Source organism: Elgaria multicarinata, chromosome 22 (assembly GCF_023053635.1).
Source record: "Elgaria multicarinata webbii isolate HBS135686 ecotype San Diego chromosome 22, rElgMul1.1.pri, whole genome shotgun sequence".
Taxonomy (NCBI): Eukaryota; Metazoa; Chordata; class Lepidosauria; order Squamata; family Anguidae; genus Elgaria; species Elgaria multicarinata.
The window spans coordinates 12318247-12338536 of record NC_086192.1 but is presented as its reverse complement, the minus strand read 5'-3'; the positions used below and the strand labels follow the sequence as shown (position 1 = coordinate 12338536).

Below are 20290 nucleotides of genomic sequence, written 5' to 3'. Positions count from 1 at the left end.
TATTGTTATTATCTTCCTTAGCGGGTCGTTGAAAATTAGCGGTTCTGAAGAATGATTTTTATAGTGTAGGATAGGGGGCGCTGGGCTTGAGTTTGTGGAAGCAAGGGGGCGGTGACCTGAAAAAGTTTGGGAACCACTGAACTAGAACATAAGGTTAAAAGCAACACATGCCGAGCATTTCACGTGTACAGTGATACATCGAAACAACCAAACGGCTAGACAGTAGCAAATTCCGGCGTTTAAACTCTGCGCTATCTGAAGAAGGCCTTCCTTTTATCTGGACTGAATCTCCCACAAGTCAGCTTCATGAGAGGACCCCCAAGCTCTAGTATTCTGAGAGGGGGAGAAACCCCCTTCCACTTTCTCCACACCGATCGTAATTTCACACACCCCTCTCTCTCTCTCTCATCTGTCCACCCTTGGTCACTTCCTCCCTCTGGTCTAAAAAACTCTCAAGGTTTGTCGCCTTTCCTCTCGGGAAAGCATAAAAACCGTCCCAGGGTTGGTATGCCTTAGGGTGGATTGAGCAGGGGGTTGGACTCAATGGCCTTAGAGGCCCCTTCCAACTCTACTATTCTATGATTCTGTGATCATTGGACAGTCTTCGTTTTCTCCTCTTAACAGATCGATCGCCCGGTACCGATGAAAGGCACGACACGGTAGCCAATCACGTGACTTCGGACGGTCCCAGCTACGTGGCAGGTGATTGGTCGCTAATTAGCGGTTTGATTCTCTCAAACTCCGCCTCTCTGGTGCACTACCGGGTGGCTGCTTTAGCGGACTGCTTTGAGCCTCTTCACGTTTTAAAAAATCCCCGCAAGTAGGGCACTTTCTGACAGAGGTGGCACGCCTTCCGTTCGTAGAAGGTTCCGTCATTGTTTTCGTTGGCCATGGCTCCCAAAGACAGATGCCACCACGTGTTGGCATCAGAATGCCCTAATTCATCAAATTCCCAGCGACGGCAAAATAATACCTTTCATAGGACCACCCAAAAGCTCCACTGTGGCGAAGTGTAAGCTTTCCACTTTCACAGAATGCTTCCTCACACAGGATGTTGAAACAAGAAAAGAAAAGGTACGGGATATATTTCCTGCTAAATGTTCGTCTCCTTTCTGGTTTCAGAGAAGGGCCCCGTTAACGATGTGCAACACGATGAGAAGCAGGTGGACGGCAAAGGTGAGTTGATCCAGTTTCTAACGACGGAGATCGTCGCCTGAGGCTCAGGTGGACACGTGTGCATCGCCGAAAAGAGGACACAGATTTGCACGTGCGCGTTTATACGTGTAGATGTAGAAAAAAAAATTATGATTATTTAACTCAAAATACAATACATCTTCCTGTAGTGCGGACGTCTGGCATGGTGACCTGTGGGCCTTTCTGTCCGAAGGATCTGGTTGTGGGGGGTGGAACTTTCATTGGCTCGCCCACCCTCCACCCCCCTGAACCGAATTCGGCTTGTCTTCCGCTAGCTTGCCCAATTCAGTCCGTAGCGAGCCGGCTAGCGGATTTTTTAAAAAATTTAATTTGCACAAATAGAGATTGTACACCAGAATACTCTAGGCCCTGGACCAATCTTTCTAAAACTTGTCATTTTGGCACCAAGAGAAGACCGTTGTGTTAGGGATGGGAAATCTGTCTATTGCTGGTCTGGGTCACTTTTGCTATTTTTTTTTTAATACCCGTATTTCCATCCCCCTGTTTGCATTCATCTTCTACCTTGTTTGTTTTTTATCCTCTCAAAATAGCCATTTATCTCGCGAAGTCCTTATTCCTCTCTATTCAGCACTAATAATAATAATAATAATAATAATAATAATAATAATTTTATTTCTTACCCACCTCTCCATTCTGATCGAGGCGGGGAGCAACAGCAAACGGTAAAATACATAAAACTGAATTAAGAACATAATATACATTGTTAAAACATCTTAAAAAACATTCTAAAAACATCCTAAAATTCCCCTGGATAGGCCTGCCGGAAGAGATCAGTCTTGATAGCTTTCTTGAATGCTAGTAGACCGTCAAGTTGACGTGTCTCCTCCGGTGGGCCATTCCACAGTCTGGGAGCAGCAGAAGAGTAAGACCACACACCTGGAGTATGGTGTACGATTCTGGGCGCCCCGTTTCCAGAAGGACATGGACGGGTTAGAACAGGTTCAGAGGAGGGCAACAAAGATGATACAGGGACAGGCTGAAGGAACTTAGGATGTTCAGTCTGGGGAAAAGGAGGCTGAGGAGAGACATGTGAGCAGTGTTCAGGTACATCAAAGGATGCCACAGGAAGGATGGTCAAGAACTATTTTCCACAGCTCAAAAGTTAGGACCCAGAATAAGGGGTATAGGTTAGAGCTACCTAGATTTCGATTAAATATAAGGAAAAACTTCCCGACGGTAAGATCTGTACAAGAGTGAAAGAATCTACTTATAGAGTTTGTGGGTTCTCCATCTCTGGAGGTTTTTAAGAAGAGGCTGGACAGCTAATTCTCATGGATGGTTTCATTGGTTTCCCGCACATTGCAGAGGGTTAGACTAGATGATACTGGTGACCCCTTCCAACTCCACAATTCTATGATTCTCTCTCCACATTAAGATACATTTAGAGAAGCCTGAAATCCATCAGGTAGCTAAAACAGTTAAAGCATTGTTTTAACTGTCGTAACTGCTTTTAAATTATATATTGTTTTAACTTGGATCACGGTTGAATTTGTTTTTAACTGTGCATATTTATTGTTTTATACTGTATGTTTTTATCTGTACGCCGCTCTGAGGACTTAATGATATAGGGCGGGATATAAATGTTTTAAATCAATAAATAAGTTGCAATCCACGCATTAGTCGGACGGGAAATTTCATACGGGAATATATGCAAAGATCAAATTCCTTTCTATTTTCTCAGTCCTTTTAAATCTCTCCGTTTCGCTGCTTTTAACTTCTGTTTTTACAATGCCGTGGGTATTGTGTTTAGGATGTATTGTTAATATGCTGTTCTGAAAATAATTTTGATTCAAACGCCGTCATCAAACATGTGGGCCTGCTTTTCGCTTGTGTCTTCCAGACGGCATAGGTGACGTTCTAAGTCACTTGAGGAAACAAGTTGAAATTCTGTTCAATGCAAGATACGGTGAGACACTTGGTTTATTTTATTCCAAGGTTTGTTGTCTTTTGGCTCTGTTACCTTGTTCTTCCATCTGCCTTTGCAGACTTCTTCTTGCTAAGGTTCGCCACCAGCTGCTCTGAAAAGTCCTCTCCTTCCCTAGAGGCATCTAAGCAGAAACTGGATGGTCTGCCTGTCAGGGATGTTGCAGTTCCTCCTTGCGCTGCAGCTTCTGCATGGAGCGGGGAGGATGGACTAGATGACCTTCGAGGACCCTTTCAACTCTATATGGTTCTATGGAACCTAGTCATTTGGTGTCATGGTTTCAGCGCTGGGCAAATAAGGAGTGAAGGAGGGCCAGGGCTGACAGGGCCCAGAGTGGAAGAATAAGTTGCCTGGGGAACTCTCACAAACAGCTTTAAAAAAAAAAAACCCCTAAGAAATGGAGGCTGGTGGAACCAGTGTCAGTGGGGTGGTGAATCCGCCCTGGGTTTAAGTCAGAACTCTAAATTGTTGGTTGTTTTTATTCTTTTCATGGTTTTAATTTTTGTGAACCGCCCAGAGAGCTTCGGCTATTGGGCGGTACAAAAATGTAATAAATAAATAAATAAATAAATAAAGGAGCTCTCCAAGGTACAAAGAGTTTTGACTGGTTCTAACTGAAGCCCGGAGTGGATTCACCGCCCTACTTGACCTTGGAGTCACCAGCTTCCACTACATCAAGCAACGGTCCAAAAACGTGCTTTCTTGGTCAAAGCACCCACCCTCTAGAAGACTCCCACGTGTGGTCCGAAAGGCAGAAGCTGAAGGAAGCTCCGTGGACAGCTACTTCTGATTGGTTTTGACTAAAACCCGGAGAGGATTCACTGCCCCACTGACATCAGAGCCTCCACTGCTTCTGTGCTAAAATGCTAGCACCCCTCTAACTCCCCTCTGCTCGCACTGGAATTGGGCTCAGCAAACAGAGCAGTTTTCCTCGTAGTGCTGTCATTGCAGCCTTCAGGGCTCCTGGGAGGCGGGGTTTAAATTCCGAGCCGAAGAAGAACTTTTTTGGGGGGGAGGGAGGGGAGAAATGCTGCTCAATTCTTAATTCCTCCAAACATTACAAGCAGGAGAAGTTTGTACTCAGACGCAGATAGTTTTCATTAAACTTTTTTATGGCGATTTTAACAAAACAAAACAAAATAAAATGTGAAGGGAAAAAGTTGGAGAAAAAGAAAGGGGAAAAAGACAAGAAATTTCATGCATAAAAATGTCAACATTCCATTAAATACTACCTTCTTAAAAAGGCAGGAGATTATGCATAAGCTTCAGGAAAAGTAGACCAAATATCCCTATATTTATCTATTTGCGAGCGGTGCCGATATATCAAATGTGGATAACGTCGTTCAGTCCTCAATCCATTGTATTATAGGAGGCGAGTGTTTGTCCTTCCAGTGTTGACTTTTGGCCATGAAAGGGGCTCAGAAAATCCATTTTGCACTGACCATAAGTTAACTTCTAACGAACTGATAAATAGTTTATAAATAGTTTATGAGGACATGTACATTACTTTGTATTCCAGTATAAAGTTTATCCGTATGATGATAATTTTCAGTTTCATTGGTATTGTGATCCATTATTTTTTTAACATTGCAGTGTTGTAATATCAGCCTTTTGGCTGTCAAAGGAGCTCAAAAAATCCATTTGTTAACTTCCAAGAAACTGATAAATAGTTTACAAGGACATGTACATTACTTTGTATTCCAGTATAAAGTTTATCCGTATGATGATAATTTTCAGTTTCATTGGTATTGTGATCCATTATTTTTTTAACATTGCAGTGTTGTAATATCAGCCTTTTGGCTGTCAAAGGAGCTCAGAAAATCCATTTGTTAACTTCCAAGAAACTGATAAATAGTTTTCGAGGACATGTACATTACTTTGTATTCCAGTATAAAGTTTATCCGTACGATGATAATTTTCGGTTTCATTGGTATTGTGATCTATAACATGCGGTATTTTTTTTAACATCCTCGATGACATATCAGTATCTGGTAATCTGTAAGCATGTTTGAAGCTGCATGCTTGCCTTTGCAGCTAAAGCCATAGGGATCTCTGAGCCTGTCAAAGTCCCGTATTCCAAATTCCTGATGTACCCGGAAGACCTCTTTGTTGTGGGCTTGCCCGATGGCATCTTGCTCAGGCGGCCGAACTGCTTTGGGATTGCGAAGCTAAAAAAGATCCTTCAGGCCAGCAGCACCATCCGGTTTGTCATCAAGAGGTAAGGTCAGCCTTGCCAGGCTCACTTCTCACCGGCCGCGTTCGGACAACACGATAGTCTATGGTGGGGTAATAATCAACTTGACAGTTGTTTATCTAGGGTGTCCTCCCCACACATGATAATAATCAACCATGGTGTGGATTAGGGTCAGTGATGCATTGACTATTAGTCCACGCTGAGCTGACACACCCTCTTCCCACTTAGTCCTCCCGCTAGTATCCCATCAGCCATTGCTGCCAAAAATCTATCCCACCAGCTGGACTAGAGTGGCAGTTTCTGCTTTGACTGCTCTTGCCTTGCAACTCTGTGGCAGATGAAATAACCAACAGTGACCCATGAAATAACCAATTCAACACAATAATTAACAGTGGTTCAGATAGTTAACTCTAAACAATTTTAGTTCTTTGCATGGGTTATTTCGGCCAAACAACTAACCATTGTTTTGAAAAATCCCTCCACACAACACGATAACCTACAGTGGGTTAAATAACCAACCGTCGACTACTTTAGGAGCACACCTAAAAAAGGATATTATAGAGCTGGAAAAAGTGCAGAAAAGAGCAACTCAAATGATTAAGGGGCTGGAGTGTCTCCCTTACGAGGGAAGGTTACAACAGCTGGGATTGTTTAGCTTGGAAAAGAAGAGGCTAAGAGGAGACAGGATGGAGGTGGACAAAATGATGCCTGGTGTGGAGAATGTGGCGAGGGAGACATTTTTTCCCCTCTCTCAAAATATTAGAACCCAGCGGGGTCATCCCATGAAACTGATGGGTGGGAGATCCAGGACAAATCAAAGGAAGGACTTCTTCACACGGCACATAGTTTAATTATAGAACTCACTACCACAAGATGTAGTGATGGCCACCCATTTGGATGGCTTCAAAAGGGGGTTGGATCAATTCTGGGAGGCGAAGGCTATCCATGGCTACTAGCCCTGATGGCTGTGTGCTACCTCCAGTATTCGAGGCAATAAGCCTGGGTGCACCAGCTGCTGGGGAACATGGGCGGGAGGGTGCTGTTGCACCATATCCTGCTTGTTCATCCCTGGCCAATGTCAGAGAGTGTCCCAGATGGGACAATCCTCACTCTTGAGTCTGTTTGTGAAAAGGCCTCTTCCTATATTCCCGTTTTATTATTACAACATTCTTTTTTCAGACCAGAACTCCTTACGGAAGGGGTGAAGGAGGCAGCCTCAGACAGCTCAGGAGCAATCGGTAAATATCTCGATTTCGGATCGTGCTTTTTTAAGAAACAAGAGAGACTTGTGACACTGTTTATCATGGCATAAGCTTTCGTGAAATAGAGCCCACTTCATTGGATGCGGGGAATGTTGTCCTAAATTGGAAGGAACGTGTGCACATCAGTGGAGAGAAAAAGAGAGGGGAAGGTTAACGGTGAGGTTGGAGGAAAATAAAACACAAGAAATACAGACTGTACTAATTGCGTTAAAGCGTAAATGTAACCTTTCGCCAAGCAGTATTAATAACAACACAAACATTCTGGCATTGCCAAGCAGATTGATACATGTAGTGGGGTTTTTAAAACCATTATCTCAATTAAGGCCACAGATGATACAATTAAACTTCCTGACCATTTATACTTCAGCCATTTCATACTGGAGTCTCCTTTTGAAGTCCCTTTTTATCATTATCTCGCCCCACTGTGGCCTGCAAGCACCTTGGGGCAGGGAACTGGTTATTCCTTTACAAACCTGCTGTTTGTATGTATGAATCAATAAGGTTACAAACTTAAGCTCATTTGGTCTTGTGATGACTTTATGAATTATGTCATTTTCATTTTATGACCGGGGAGCTAAGATTGGGAGAAATTGTTAGCCCTAATAGTTTAAAACTGAGCAGCGGTATTCCGAGAGAGGCTTGGTTAAAGCCGTGGTTTAAAGTGTCTTCTGAACCAAGCCAGAGAGAGGGGGGTGTTACTTTGCAGGGAGGTGGCTGAGGACGAAATAACGAATTTCTGCTTTTAAAATGTATAAAGAAGAATGTATTCTGGGCACTCTTTGAAGCAGAAATGATCAAAGAAGGCACATAAATAGCGCTCTTAATCTTGTGTCAGCAGTTGCTGAGAGAGACTCCAGTGAACGTCTTGTGGAGGAACCTGTAAAAAGACCGGGATTTCAAGGTGAGAACGGAGGTTGGCCCAGATATCTTATGCCGGCACACACACACACACCAGTTTTGAGCCAGTTGTACACATTATGGTTGTCTGTTTCCTGTTGATATTCCTGGACTTCAACCTCTCCATGTTATCCTCACAACAACAACCCTGTGAGGTAGGCTGGGCTGTGAGTCTGTGACTGGCCCAAAGCCACCCAGTGAGCTTCCATGGCTGAGTGGGGACTGGAACCCAGGTCTCCCGACTCCCAGTCCGACCCTCTAAGCACTACGTTCACGTTAGTTTACCCTGTCAAAGCGCGCTGATGAAAAGCTGCCAGGCGCTTTCATTTCCCCTGCAAATGAAGCAAGAGGGGTTCGATAATGGTATCTCCCCCTCTCTCTTTCTCTGCAGAAAATTATGACACGCGGCTTTCAAGAATAGATATCGCAAACACGCTACGAGAACAGGTTCAGGATCTGTTCAATAAGAAGTATGGTAAGTGTTGGGTGTGTTCTAGGTGAAGCCTCGAGGGCAGGGATGGAGAACCTGAAGTTGGACTATAAGTCCCATCATCCCTGACCATTGGCCTTGTTGGTGGATTCCTGCATTGAGCAGGGGGTTGGACTGGATGGCCTTAGAGGCCCCTTCCAACTCTACTATTCCATGATTCCAGGTTTTGTTCTGGGATGATTCGTCTGCCCAAGACACGTCCCAGACGGCGAAACCGAACGTTGCCTAAGGCCTCTGGTGCAGGCTTACCCATCAGTCTTCTTTGGGGCTGAGCGAGATTGCGCACAGGATGCCCCCCACTCAAAGCCAGTACGCTTACCACTGCACCGCACTGCCTTCCTTTCAGGCGAGGCGTTGGGCATCAAATACCCTGTTCAAGTGCCGTACAAGCGCATCAAAAGCAACCCAGGGTCGGTGATCATAGAAGGGCTGCCGCCCGGAATCCCGTTCCGTAAACCGTGCACCTTCGGCTCCCAGAACCTGGAGAGGATCTTAGGCGTGGCAGACAAGATCAAGTTCACGGTAACAAGGTATTTCCCTTCAGGGATCCTTGTCAGGTTGTGGTATTGTGTGTGTGTGCATGCATGTGTACATGTATAAACATAACAACATGTGGGCCTCCGTTGGTCCATCCAGCCTGGCTCTGTCTACCCAGATGTTCTCCAGGGTGTTGGTGGTACACAGGCACACATCCCAGATTTATTTATTTTTGCATTTTTATCCTGCCTTTTTTCCTCTTAAGGAACCCAAGGCGGCGTACATATCCCTCACCCTCTCCATTTTATCTCACAACAAACACCCTGTGAGGTAGGTTGGGCCGAGAGTCTGGGACTGGCCCAAAGTCACCCAGAACCTGGATCTAGAACCTGGATCTCCTGACTCCCAGTCCAACACTTCAGCCGCTACACCTCTCTCATGCAAGCACTGAGTCATTTCTGACTCTTGGAGGGACGCCAGCTTTCGCTGACGTTTTCTTGGCAGGCCTTATAGCGGGGTGGTTTGCCGTTGCCTTCCCCGGCTGTTATTACCTTTCCCCCAGCTAGCTGGGTACTCATTTTACCGACCTCGGGAGGATGGAAGGCTGAGTCGACCCGAGCCGGCTGCCTGAAACCAGCTTCCGCTGGGATCGAACTCAGGCCGTGGGGAGAGTTTCAGCTGCAGAAACTGCTGCTTTACCGCTCTGCGCCACACGAGGCTCAGCCACTACACCACACATCCCAAATCCTTTAACTGGAGATGTTTGAGACGCAACCTGTTACCTTCAGCATGTGCTATATCCCTGAGCTATGGTCCGATAAAAGTAAGACTCCAGTCCTCATGGCGCTAAATAAAAGGGGGCGTTACATAAGAATGTTGGAAGCTGCCTTAGATCGAGACGGATCATTGGTCCGTCTCACTCAGTATGGTCGACGCCGGTTGGTTGCTTCCTACTCCATCTGGGGTTCCGTTCAGGACCACGGACAGCAGTCCTGCAGCTAACAAACTGCACAGTTACCCCGGCGCTGGCTGAGAGCAAGTGGCAGAGAGTTTTATAGCCAGCCCAGGAGAGGCCTTCTGGGAGCTCCACCTTTTCAACTGCAACATCTGGTTTCCTTAAAGGGCCAGTGTCCTTTCTCTTAGTCACTGGCTTGTTCTGGGCGACGAGGGTTATGTCTGAGCTGACTGAGCAACACTCCCTAAAGTCTCCCTCTTTCCTGGAGGAGTCTGACGTCCACTGAGGGCAGAGGTGCCTCCTAGGAATAACTGTGGCTGTTTCTACACCTGCCTTTCCCCGCCCCCCCGGGATCATCCCTGTATGTCCAAATGGCACACAGGGGATCCCGGGAGCAGGCAGGGACGATCGCTTCATTTTGCTGGGGTAATCCTTAGGGCCTGGGTCTCTCCTGGCTGGTTTACTCAGGGTGTGATGTGTCGGTCCCAATGTATTTTGCTTTGAGATTCGCCAGCCACCCTGGGGATCTTTTTTTAACTACAGAAAGGCAGGCTAAACACATGATAGACAAGGCCTAAGCCAGGCGCAACGGTCACTTGCATCAAAGCAATTAACGTGCATACTTAAAAAAATGTAAATAGCTGCTTGATGTGGGGGAGGCAGGCAGGATTGAAACTGAGAGACATAAGCATGGAATATCACACCTAGTTTAGCCCAACAGTAGACTTGAACAGGGCGGACGACCGCTGAAACCTCTGCCTCCGTATCAGCTTATCTATGCCAACTTGCATCACGTCTGCAGTTCACAAAATTCCTCTGTATCTCCTTGGTTTGCACAGCACTGGGCGTGACCAGTAGCTGCAGCCACGGCTGATGAAGCCTGCCTTGCGTTCTGCCTTTGTTCCGGGATCAATATTGCTTTCTTTTGTTTTGCAGACCTTTCCAAGGACTCATCCCTAAGCCTGGTAAGTGGCCAGTTGCCTTAACAGACATGCGAAGCATATTTAGCAGTTCTGGGAACGAGACGGCTTTAATCATTCGGCTGTGCTGTCCATTTGGGGGATAAGGCCTCACTTAAAATTGTGTTCCGGCATATTTACAAGAGTAGAAGTACGGTTTGGGGGTGGAGCTCAGCGAGTTTTTGCTAAATCCCCACCCCACCCCAGACACCAGTTTGTGGATCCCTGCGCTGGCTAGACTCGACGCATGCCGAATTAGGCAAACTCACAATTTGCACAAATGCGCATTAACGCGGAGTGACTCACCCTGCCTTATGGTAGGGCCGGTCCTCGTTGTGTGTGACGCACTGGGCTCCTGGATCTGGTTGAGCAGGCTTAGACCTTAGCTAGACCTAAGCCTTATCCCAGGCAAATGGAGGGGTCGTCTCTGCCTGCTTCTGGGATCCCCTGAATGTCATTTGGATGCACAGGGATGATCCCGGGACAATCCCTGGATATAGGCCTGGTCTAGCCATGGCCTCAGTGTCAGCAACCTGGCCCAGCCGACACAGAATTCGCCATCTCTTCCTTCTCTGGCTCCAAGCTTTGAAAGGATGGCCGTGATATAAGCCAGATTCCTGGAGTGTTTGTGCATTAGCTTTACGTATTTATTTCGGAATGTCCTTGAGGCTGGGGAGAGAATCGAGCGTCAGCAATCAAGCGGAAAAGTTTTTTTAAAAAATGTACGTTAATTTTGTTGCTGCGATTGAAAACCCATCCCGCCACCGTCTGTTCTGTTCCCTGAGTGCCTTTTGCATGCTGATAGATCGTTTCCCGTTCTCCAATTAATAAAATAGGTTAGGCAGTATTCTTTAATTACACACACACACACACATTCATTCATATTTCACACACGTTAATGGCAAGAGTGCCATTAAATTTGGGGGGGAAAGACGGAATGGTGTGTCCGAATAAAACTGAATTGGTTGAAAAAAAATAACGTATTTCAGAAGATAGGTTTTTAAAGGAAGCAAAGGAGCAGATATATGTCGTGATTCCGTACCTTATTGTCTCATCCGGATGTAAGACCATAAAGAGGAATGCTGTGCAGTCCACAAAAGCTTTATTCAGTAAATAGACACCTCTTCACCCCTGAACAGAGCGTGAAAGCTAGGAGTTACAGTATGCTCTAAGCTCAATTAGCCTAACAAAGCAAGGCAATTTATTTATTTATTTATTTATTACATTTTTATACCGGTTCACAAAAATTAAAACCATGAAGAGCATCATAAAACAACCCACCATCTAAAAACCTAAATTTATTTATTGATTGATTGATTGATTTATTTATTACATTTTTGTATACCGCCCAATAGCCGAAGCTCTCTGGGCGGTTCACAAATACAAAAATAAATTCAAAATCAAAAAGCGCGACCAGGATAAAACCACGCAGCAGAAATTGACGTAGGTTGAAATACGGAATTCAATAAAAACATACAGTAGAAAACGATAAATATGCACAGTGAAAAGGTGACGAAGCAAGGTGTGTGGCTAGGTGGGGAATTTGAACTCAGGCCTTCCCAGTCTAATTCGCTGCACCACACTGGTTGATGGTGAACCATCATCCAAAGACGGGGGATGCCTGGGCCTGAAAACAACTCCTGGAATCCTGGGTTTGTATAAGCTGGGCGGACTTCTGAGGTGACGCCGACCCCCGGAAAATTATGTTTGCAACCCTGCTCTCAGTATCCACGTCGGCAGGAGGCTGCAAAGGAGAGCTCCTTCTGTTACAGCTCTGTGTCTTCTTTCTCTACAGATGAGGACGACGCCAACCGGTTGGGGGAGAAGGTGATTCTCCGGGAGCAAGTGAAGGAACTGTTCAACGAAAAATACGGTCAGTCTCTGTACTCTGAATGAATGAATACCTTTATTGAATAAGTCTTCTGACCATTTCAAAAAATCACATATCATTAAAAACAAACAGGCATTACTTAAAATTTATGATTTAAAATTTTAAAACAATATGCAGTTCGTAAATGATACATTATATATGACTAACAGTTAATAAGACCCCACATATATTACAACATTTGATAAAAACTTATTAATTAATCCATTTTTTCTAATTCTTTTTTCCTTATACTGGCAACCCTCTGGGTCACAAAATAGTGCAACCCTCTGGGTCACAAAATAGTTAGAACCACGTAGGAGAAAGGACAATTTATCCTTGGCTCTCATTCCTACCTGCTCTGCTCTTGTTTCAGGAGAGGCCCTGGGCCTGAACCGCCCTGTCCTGGTGCCATATAAATTGATCAGGGACACGCCTGACGCCATCGAAGTGACCGGCCTGCCGGACGACATCCCCTTCCGAAACCCCAACACGTACGACATCCACCGGCTGGAGAAGATCCTCAAAGCCAGGGATTGCATCCGGATGGCCGTTACTAACCAGCTCCAGTAAGCTTGTGCCCCATTTCATTCATTTCATTCATTCCATTCATTCATCCATTCATTTCTACACGGCTCAATAGCAGAAGCTCTCTGGGGAGTTTCATAGAATCATAGAATCATAGAATAGCAGAGTTGGAAGGGGCCTACCATCGAGTCCAACCCCCTGCTCAATGCAGGAATCCACCCTTAAGCATCCCTGACAGAGGGTTGTCCAGCTGCCTCTTGAAGGCCTCTAGTGTGGGAGAGCCCACCACCTCCCTAAGTAACTGGTTCCATTGTTGTACTGCTCTAACAGTCGGGAAGTTTTTCCTGATGTCCAGCTGGAATCTGGCTTCCTTTAACTTGAGCCCGTTATTCCGTGTCCTACACTCTGGGAGGATCGAGAAGAGATCCTGGCCCTCCTCTGTGTGACAACCTTTTAAGTATTTGAAGAGTGCTATCATGTCTCCCCTCAATCTCCTCTTCTCCAGGCTAAACATACCCAGTTCTTTCAGCCTCTCTTCATAGGGCTTTGTTTCCAGACCCCTGATCATCCTGGTTGCCCTCCTCTGAACACGCTCCAGCTTGTCTGTGTCCTTCTTGAATTGTGGAGCCCAGAACTGGACGCAATACTCTAGATGAGGCCTAACCAGGGCCGAATAGAGAGGAACCAGGACCTCACGCGAGTTGGAACCTATACTTCTATTAATGCAGCCCAAAATAGCATTTGCCTTTCTTGCAGCCATATCGCACTGTTCAGCTCATATTCAGCCTGCGCTGAATATACAACAATTCCAAGATCCTTCTCGTTTGTAGTATTGCTGAGCCAAGTATCCCCCATCTTTACTAAGGCAAACCTTAAAAATACATTATGAAAACTATTTACATACAAACCTATCAACAAGAAGCACACACAGAGACGTGCATATCTCTGAAACAATAGGCTGCAATAGCATTCCGTTTTTAATTCAAAATCACGTGGTCACTGCCGGTGGCTGCCATTGTGGACGCAAAAATATCCGAGACTTAGGAAGGGTGTGGATTTTTGTTCTTAATGTATTATTATTATTATTATTATTATTATTATTATTATTATTATTTGTATACCGCCCCATAGCCGAAGCTCTCTGGGCGGTTTACATAGGATAAAAACACTAAAAACAATATTCAAAAATCTAAAATCACAAAAACTTACAATTTCTAACCACAAAAACATACAAAAACAAACCCAGCCTAATTGCATATTGCTAAATGCCTGGGAGAAGAGAAAAGTCTTGACCTGACGCCGAAAAGATAACCATGTCGGCGCCAAGCGGGCCTCATCAGGGAGATTGTTCCACAATTTGGGGACCACCACAGATAAGGCCCTCTCTCGTTGCCATCCTCCGAGCTTCCTTCAGAGTAGGCACCCGGAGGAGGACCTTAGATGTTGAGCGCAGTGAGTGGGTAGGTTCATGTCGGGAGAGGTGTTCCGTCAGGTATGGCAGTCCCAAGCCATGTAAGGCTTTGTATTATTATTATTTATTTATTTATTTATTTATTTATTTATTTATATATATAGCACCATCAATGTACATGGTGCTGTACAGATTACACAGTAAATAGCAAGACCCTGCCGCATAGGCTTACAATCTAATAAAGTTGTAGTAAACAATAAGGAGGGAAAGAGAATGCAAACAGGCACAGGGAAGTGTAAACAGGTACTGGGTAGGGTGAAGCTAACAGTATAGAGTCAGAATAAACTCAATATTTAAAAGCTATAGGGAAAAGAAAAGTTTTTAGCTGAGTTTTAAAAGCTGTGATTGAGTTGGTAGTTCTCAAGTGTTCTGGAAGAGCGTTCCAGGCGTAAGGGGCAGCAGAAGAAAAAGGACGAAGCCGAGCAAGGGAAGGAGAGACCCTTGGGCAGGTGAGAAACATGGCATCAGAGAAGCGAAGAGCACGAGCGGGGCAATAGTGTGAGATGAGAGAGGAGAGATAGGCAGGAGCTAGACCGTGAAAAGCTTTGAAGGTCAACAGGAGAAGTTTATATTGGATTCTGGAGTGAATTGGGAGCCAATGAAGAGATTTCAGAAGCGGAGTGACATGGTCAGAGCGGCGGGCCAAGAAGAGACACCTCGAATGTTATAACAGCATAGGTCCCAGGGCAAACTATTGGCCCATTTAGCTAAGTACTGTCTACACCAGCCTTTCTCAGTCTGGTTGGATTCCAAATGTTGTGGGACTTTAACCCCCATCTGGCCCAGTCAGCGCAGCCAACGGTCGGAAATGATGGGATTTGTAGTCCAACAACATCTGGAGCGTCACACATTCCCCAGTCCTGTGTTACAAGCTCACTCTCTGTTTTGACGTTGTGGTAGAATTTAGATTGTTTCATGTGGGCTTTTAGCCCCTCCTTCATACATGCATGCTGTGCGTAAAAACAGTACTAGCAAGTGCCAATTTGGAATGATGATGATGATGATTTAAAAATACCGTTTTTCAACACAAAATTCCCACCGCTTAATTAATTGATTGATTGATTTCTTTTTAAACGCAGGCCATTTGCAGATCTAGGTTCTGAGTCCAAACAGCCAGGTAAGCTGAGAAGCGGGACAGGGAGGAGGAAATGAAAAAATAAATAAAACACAGTTTGAGATAAGACTGCCGGTCACTGCTCATAAGAACCCGAGAGGAGCCCAGGGCCCGCTCCAGGTTGTAGGGGGCTAGGGTTGCCATACGTCCCGGAAAACCGGGAATGTTCCAGTTTCCAAGCACTTCCAAAATGTCCCGGCCAGTCAGTCAAGAATCCCGGATTCCTGTTCCAGCCGGCCAGAGAAATTCCAACCTCCGAAATGGTGCCTTGAGCCTGCTCGGTGTCTCCATACTGAAGTCTCCTCTAGCTTTTGAGAACTAGTAGAGAAATGTAATTTAGTGTCATTTTTTTCTTTTTGTTTACTTAAACTGTTCTTTGCCTATTATTTATTATACTAGAATCACCATTTTAAAAGAGGGCAGGGCTCCTGCAGCTTTAACTGTTGTCATGAAGAGGAAATTTCACCAGGTTCTCCATATATACAAAGGACACCTGCAGAAATTCCCTTTTCAATACAACTGTTAAAGATACAGGAGCCCTGTCCTCCTTTCCATGTGGTCACCCTACCTTTGGTCTGATCCAGCATGACTGCTCTTGTGTTTCTGCCCGCCTTCGGATGGTTCCTTTATCTTGAACTGGCCTTGGACAGCTCCTCAAATGGAGGACTGTCCTCTGACAGCCCTTAAGATAGTGTTCTGTCCTCCGTGGACATGTGACCAGTGACCAACCCAACCTGCAGTGCTAAGGTTACTTGCTTGTGTATAAAACCCCGTTTGGCTGTCTGGGACAGGCTTCCAAGTTCAATGAGTTTCCTCCTCGAGGATACGTAGTACGTGGTAGGTTCCATGAAAATCATTAGGAGTAATGTCTGAGTAAATACATTTAGGCTTGAGCTGAAACAGGCTTTCTGCGGGCTGCATCAGTGATTTGGCAGAGGCCGGGGTCTCAGCGATTGGTTGTCCATTGAACAGTTGCAAAGTGGGTGGGTGGGTGGAGGGGGTGAAGTGAAATGGGAGAGGGGTTCTTAACTTCCACCACCCCCACGGCTTCCTCACTGTCGTGTTTCTCAAAAACCCCTGCCTTCTTGGGAGACAGTAACGAGGCCTGCTAAGTAATCCACAAAGCTTTATTCAAGCAATAAACACCTCTTCCTGCCTGAAGAGAGTCTAATCGCTTGGAACCTTCCCCCTAGGCAAAACTATGCAAACTAAGCGAGACAATTTTCCTTTCAAGAAAAAGGGAAAGCCTTTTCCCAAGATGCGTTAACTTCAGAGAGACTAGTTCTGAGGCAGCTTCTGACGGGATGCGAGCCAGGCTGACTTTCTCTCACTTTCCTTTCGCTCCACCCATTTTAGCCTGCAGCGTACTCTAGGATCAGCTAGCCTGTCGGTGCTCTCTCCTTTGGAAGAATGTTGGCTTCCCACTGACTGTGTATTATTTGCCCTTGCTGAGATAAGTTCTGGAGAGGGTTCACTCCCAGCTGGGGAATCGCCCGTGAGAGCTTTCTCGGCTTGTTTCTGGCACCGACTCCTCTACTTCAGAGTCTGATTCTGATTGATCACCTGAAACCCCTTCTTCCAACCCAGGGGGAGCAGGGATAGACATGACACTCACAGCTGGGGCACCGGGGGGTGGGTGTTTGCAGGGGAAAGTTGCTGGGCGGGGCCAAGAAGGGTGTTGCGGGGGGGGGGAGCATGGGGGAGAGAGAAGGGTTCCTGCAATCCAAACACATCTTTCACCTTGAACGTCCCTAGAAACCGACGGCACAGTTCCCAAACGGAAGCGGAAGCGGATCTCAGAAGGCAATTCAGTCTCTTCCTCTTCCTCCTCCTCCTCTTCCTCCTCCTCTTCAAATCTGGAATCCACATCATCAACCAATCAGATCTCACTTGTGGTAAATACATTCACTGTGGCCTAGTTCCTGTTCGCTGTGTGTGTGTGTGTGTGTGTGTGTGCGTGTTGTAAACCTGTGCATGGGCTGTACCACTTCAGACCGCAGGTGAGGGCTGTACGTGGCAGAATGCACCTCCGTACCAACGCAATTCCCTGTGCATAGAAAACTAACGTCTCAGGGAGGAATGGGGGTGCAAACCTTTTTCCTGGCATGTTAGTCTTCTACCTTCAGGCCGTTTTCTTGTATATGGAGGAGCTGCAGTTTGAAGTGGCCCTGCCCTGTTGGAGATTAAAAGATATATGATAAATAAATATCCCCCTGCCCCAGTGTAAAATGGATCAGAACAACTCTGCCCAAAGAGGCAGCTGGCCCAAGATATTCTGTGGCCTGGTGCAAAAAACAAGATGGCGCCCGTCCCCATTCCATACACAGAAGCTGCCTGAACTGACAGTTGACTCTTACTTCAACACTGGTGGTGGGATCAACTGCATCTGAGGGCAACTGGGGCAGTCTTAGGGGGTGCAGGCAGGTTTCCTGGAACACTCAACCATCTTCATAGAAGAGTTGGAAGGGGCCTAACTGGCCGGTTGCCCACTGGGTGAACAGAGTGCTGGACTAGATGGACCCTTGGTCTGATCCAGCAGGGCGCATCTGATGTTCTCTAAGGCCATCGAGTCCAACCCCCTGCTCAGTGCAGGAATCCACCCTAAAGCATCCCAGACAGATGGTTGTCCAGCTGCCTCTTGAAGGCCTCTAGTGTAGGAGAGCCCACCACCTCCCTAGGTCACGGGTTCCATTGTCGTACTGTTCTAACAGTCAAGAAGTTTTTCCTGATGTCCAGCCGGACTCTGGCTTCCTGTAACTTCAGCCCGTTATTCCGTGTCCTGCACTCTGGGATGATGGAGAAGAGATCCTGGCCCTCCTCTGTGTGACAACCTTTCAAGTCCTTGAAGAATGCTCTCATGTCTCCCTTCAGTCTTCTCTTCTCCAGGCTAAACCTGCCCAGTTCTTTCAGTCTCTCTTCACAGGGCTTTGTTTCCAGACCCCTGATCATCCTGGTTGCCCTCCTCTGAACACGCTCCAGCTTGTCTGCGTCCTTCTTGCACAAGTCCTTCCCAAATGCGCAAGTCCTCCTCCAAAAATGAGCCTTTTTATGGTTTAGTCTCTCTCTGTGTGTGTGTGCACATTCTCAGCAGAGCTTTCTTGTATTTGGCAAATTTTTCTATAACTAAATATGCGCAAAATTCCAGAAAGTTAGAAAAATACTCATCAAGTCCGCAGAATCTGCCTGACTGGGAAAAAAGGAATCAGCCGGTCAGATTCATAAAAATCCAAACTCATTTGATTCTGTTGCTGATTTCTCTGACATTCCTAATTAGCAGTGTTGTGATTTCCTCATTTGGGTATTTGTTAAAATTAGTTCTCTCTCTCTCTCTCTCTCTCTCTCTCTCTCTCTCTCTCTCTCTTTCTCTCTCCCCACCCCCGCTCCAGCAATGGCCCATGTATATGCTAGACTACGGTGGCCTCAACGTTCAGATCCCAGGACCTATGAATTATTGAGACTTCACTCTCCGAATCAGAACCTCGGACAAAAAATAATTATAATGGCTAACGACGTGTAATTTTTTTGTACAAAGTGTATATTCCAATATGTATCGATGCCTTTTAGTTTTTCCAATGATTTTTACACTATATTCCTGCCACCAGGGCCTTTTTTGAATAAAAAAAGAAAAAAGGAAGTGTTGCCTAGCGCCGGAAAACATTTTTACGTTATTACTGATCACGGTTGCACATCTATAAGGAGGATTAGGCCCGCTGGAGTCAATAGAACAGGAGGCAGGCAACCTCTTTCAGCCTGCGGGCAGAATTCAGCTCTGGGGCAGAGCCAAGGGGCGAAGCCAGAAAAACAAAACAAAAAATACCCGTATATTGTAGTTTTTATTAAAAAAAAATTATTAACACAAATTAAAATACATCAACTTCACATTAAAATAATCAATCCAAAGGAAAGAAAAAAAATATTACATAAATTTGCTCAACTGTTAACATTTGTAATTTATCAATATTCATAATCAAACAATACAATACAGTACAATTGCTCCCCTTCACGCTTTGGGATCTATTCCTGCTTCCAAAATCTCATTACTTCTTCTGGTGGTGGTTTTCCACTTCCCTTAGAGAACACATATACCAGGAACTGTTTCCAGATTCCCTCAAATTCATTCGTATTTGTTATGCCTCTTCTTCCTTTTATATTACAATGGCAATGATAAATTGATACCTGGCAGGGGAGACACCTCGATCAGTATATTGTAGTTTAAAACACTTACTGCCAGTGACTAGGTCTTAAGTAAGGCGTTTCAATCTTTTAGAATGGGGAGAAAGCTGCACAAAATCCGTGAAACCGCTAAACAAACAACGTTTCACGGAAAGGCCAGAGGAAGGGGCATGGTCATTTCAGAAACACCGGAGTGTCCGATCGAGACTACAGGAGGACTGGATTTGGCTGTCACACCTGAGGTTCCTCGCCCCTGCAATGCAACATAGTTCTGAGAGTTTCTTTAGATTAAGCGGAGATCACATTCCATTACCGGGACTTTGCTTCCTGCTTCTCTTGTGCAGTCGTCATGGGACTGCGTTACACGTTTCGAGAGGGGCGATCATGTGGTTGGTCTACAATGGAAACCGTCCCCTCCTCTCGCTGCTCATAGCCCTGAATGGGGCAGTGCCCTCTAGTGGGGGGTTTGTACCGTTCCTTCCCCTGTACACAATAGGAAATCCCGAGATAGTTCAGCAGAATCAAGATATCAGAGGTGGGCGGTTGTTGTTTTTAAAATGGAATTACCACGGGAAGGCGCAGGAGACATGCAACATCGTCAAAAGGACCCGTGAACTTCCACAAGTGTGCCATATTTCACACATGTGAAGGATTGGGGTATAAACTCCGTCATTATACGCGGAGATTCAAATCACCATTTTTAAATAGCTCATTATCCCATTACAAATAAAGTCGAGGAAACGGTGACCAAGCACGAGAAAGAC

At 45.6% G+C, this 20290-nt stretch overlaps 1 protein-coding gene across 1 annotated transcript in view; it reads left to right on the top strand.

The window, feature by feature from the left end:
• The window catches only part of GTF2IRD1 (GTF2I repeat domain containing 1), an 83864-nt gene extending 64882 nt beyond the window's left edge, over nt 1-18982 (top strand). Inside the window, exons 14-27 of the mRNA XM_063146714.1 lie at nt 625-702; nt 1123-1176; nt 3056-3121; nt 5174-5357; nt 6513-6571; nt 7434-7496; nt 7884-7967; nt 8329-8512; nt 10351-10379; nt 12169-12246; nt 12617-12809; nt 15319-15356; nt 17109-17248; nt 18740-18982. Coding sequence (XP_063002784.1) covers nt 625-702; nt 1123-1176; nt 3056-3121; nt 5174-5357; nt 6513-6571; nt 7434-7496; nt 7884-7967; nt 8329-8512; nt 10351-10379; nt 12169-12246; nt 12617-12809; nt 15319-15356; nt 17109-17248; nt 18740-18808 — 1319 coding nt within the window. The 3' untranslated portion in view covers nt 18809-18982. The remainder of the gene's footprint in view (nt 1-624; nt 703-1122; nt 1177-3055; nt 3122-5173; nt 5358-6512; nt 6572-7433; nt 7497-7883; nt 7968-8328; nt 8513-10350; nt 10380-12168; nt 12247-12616; nt 12810-15318; nt 15357-17108; nt 17249-18739) is intronic.
• The last annotated feature ends 1308 nt before the right edge of the window (nt 18983-20290 follow it).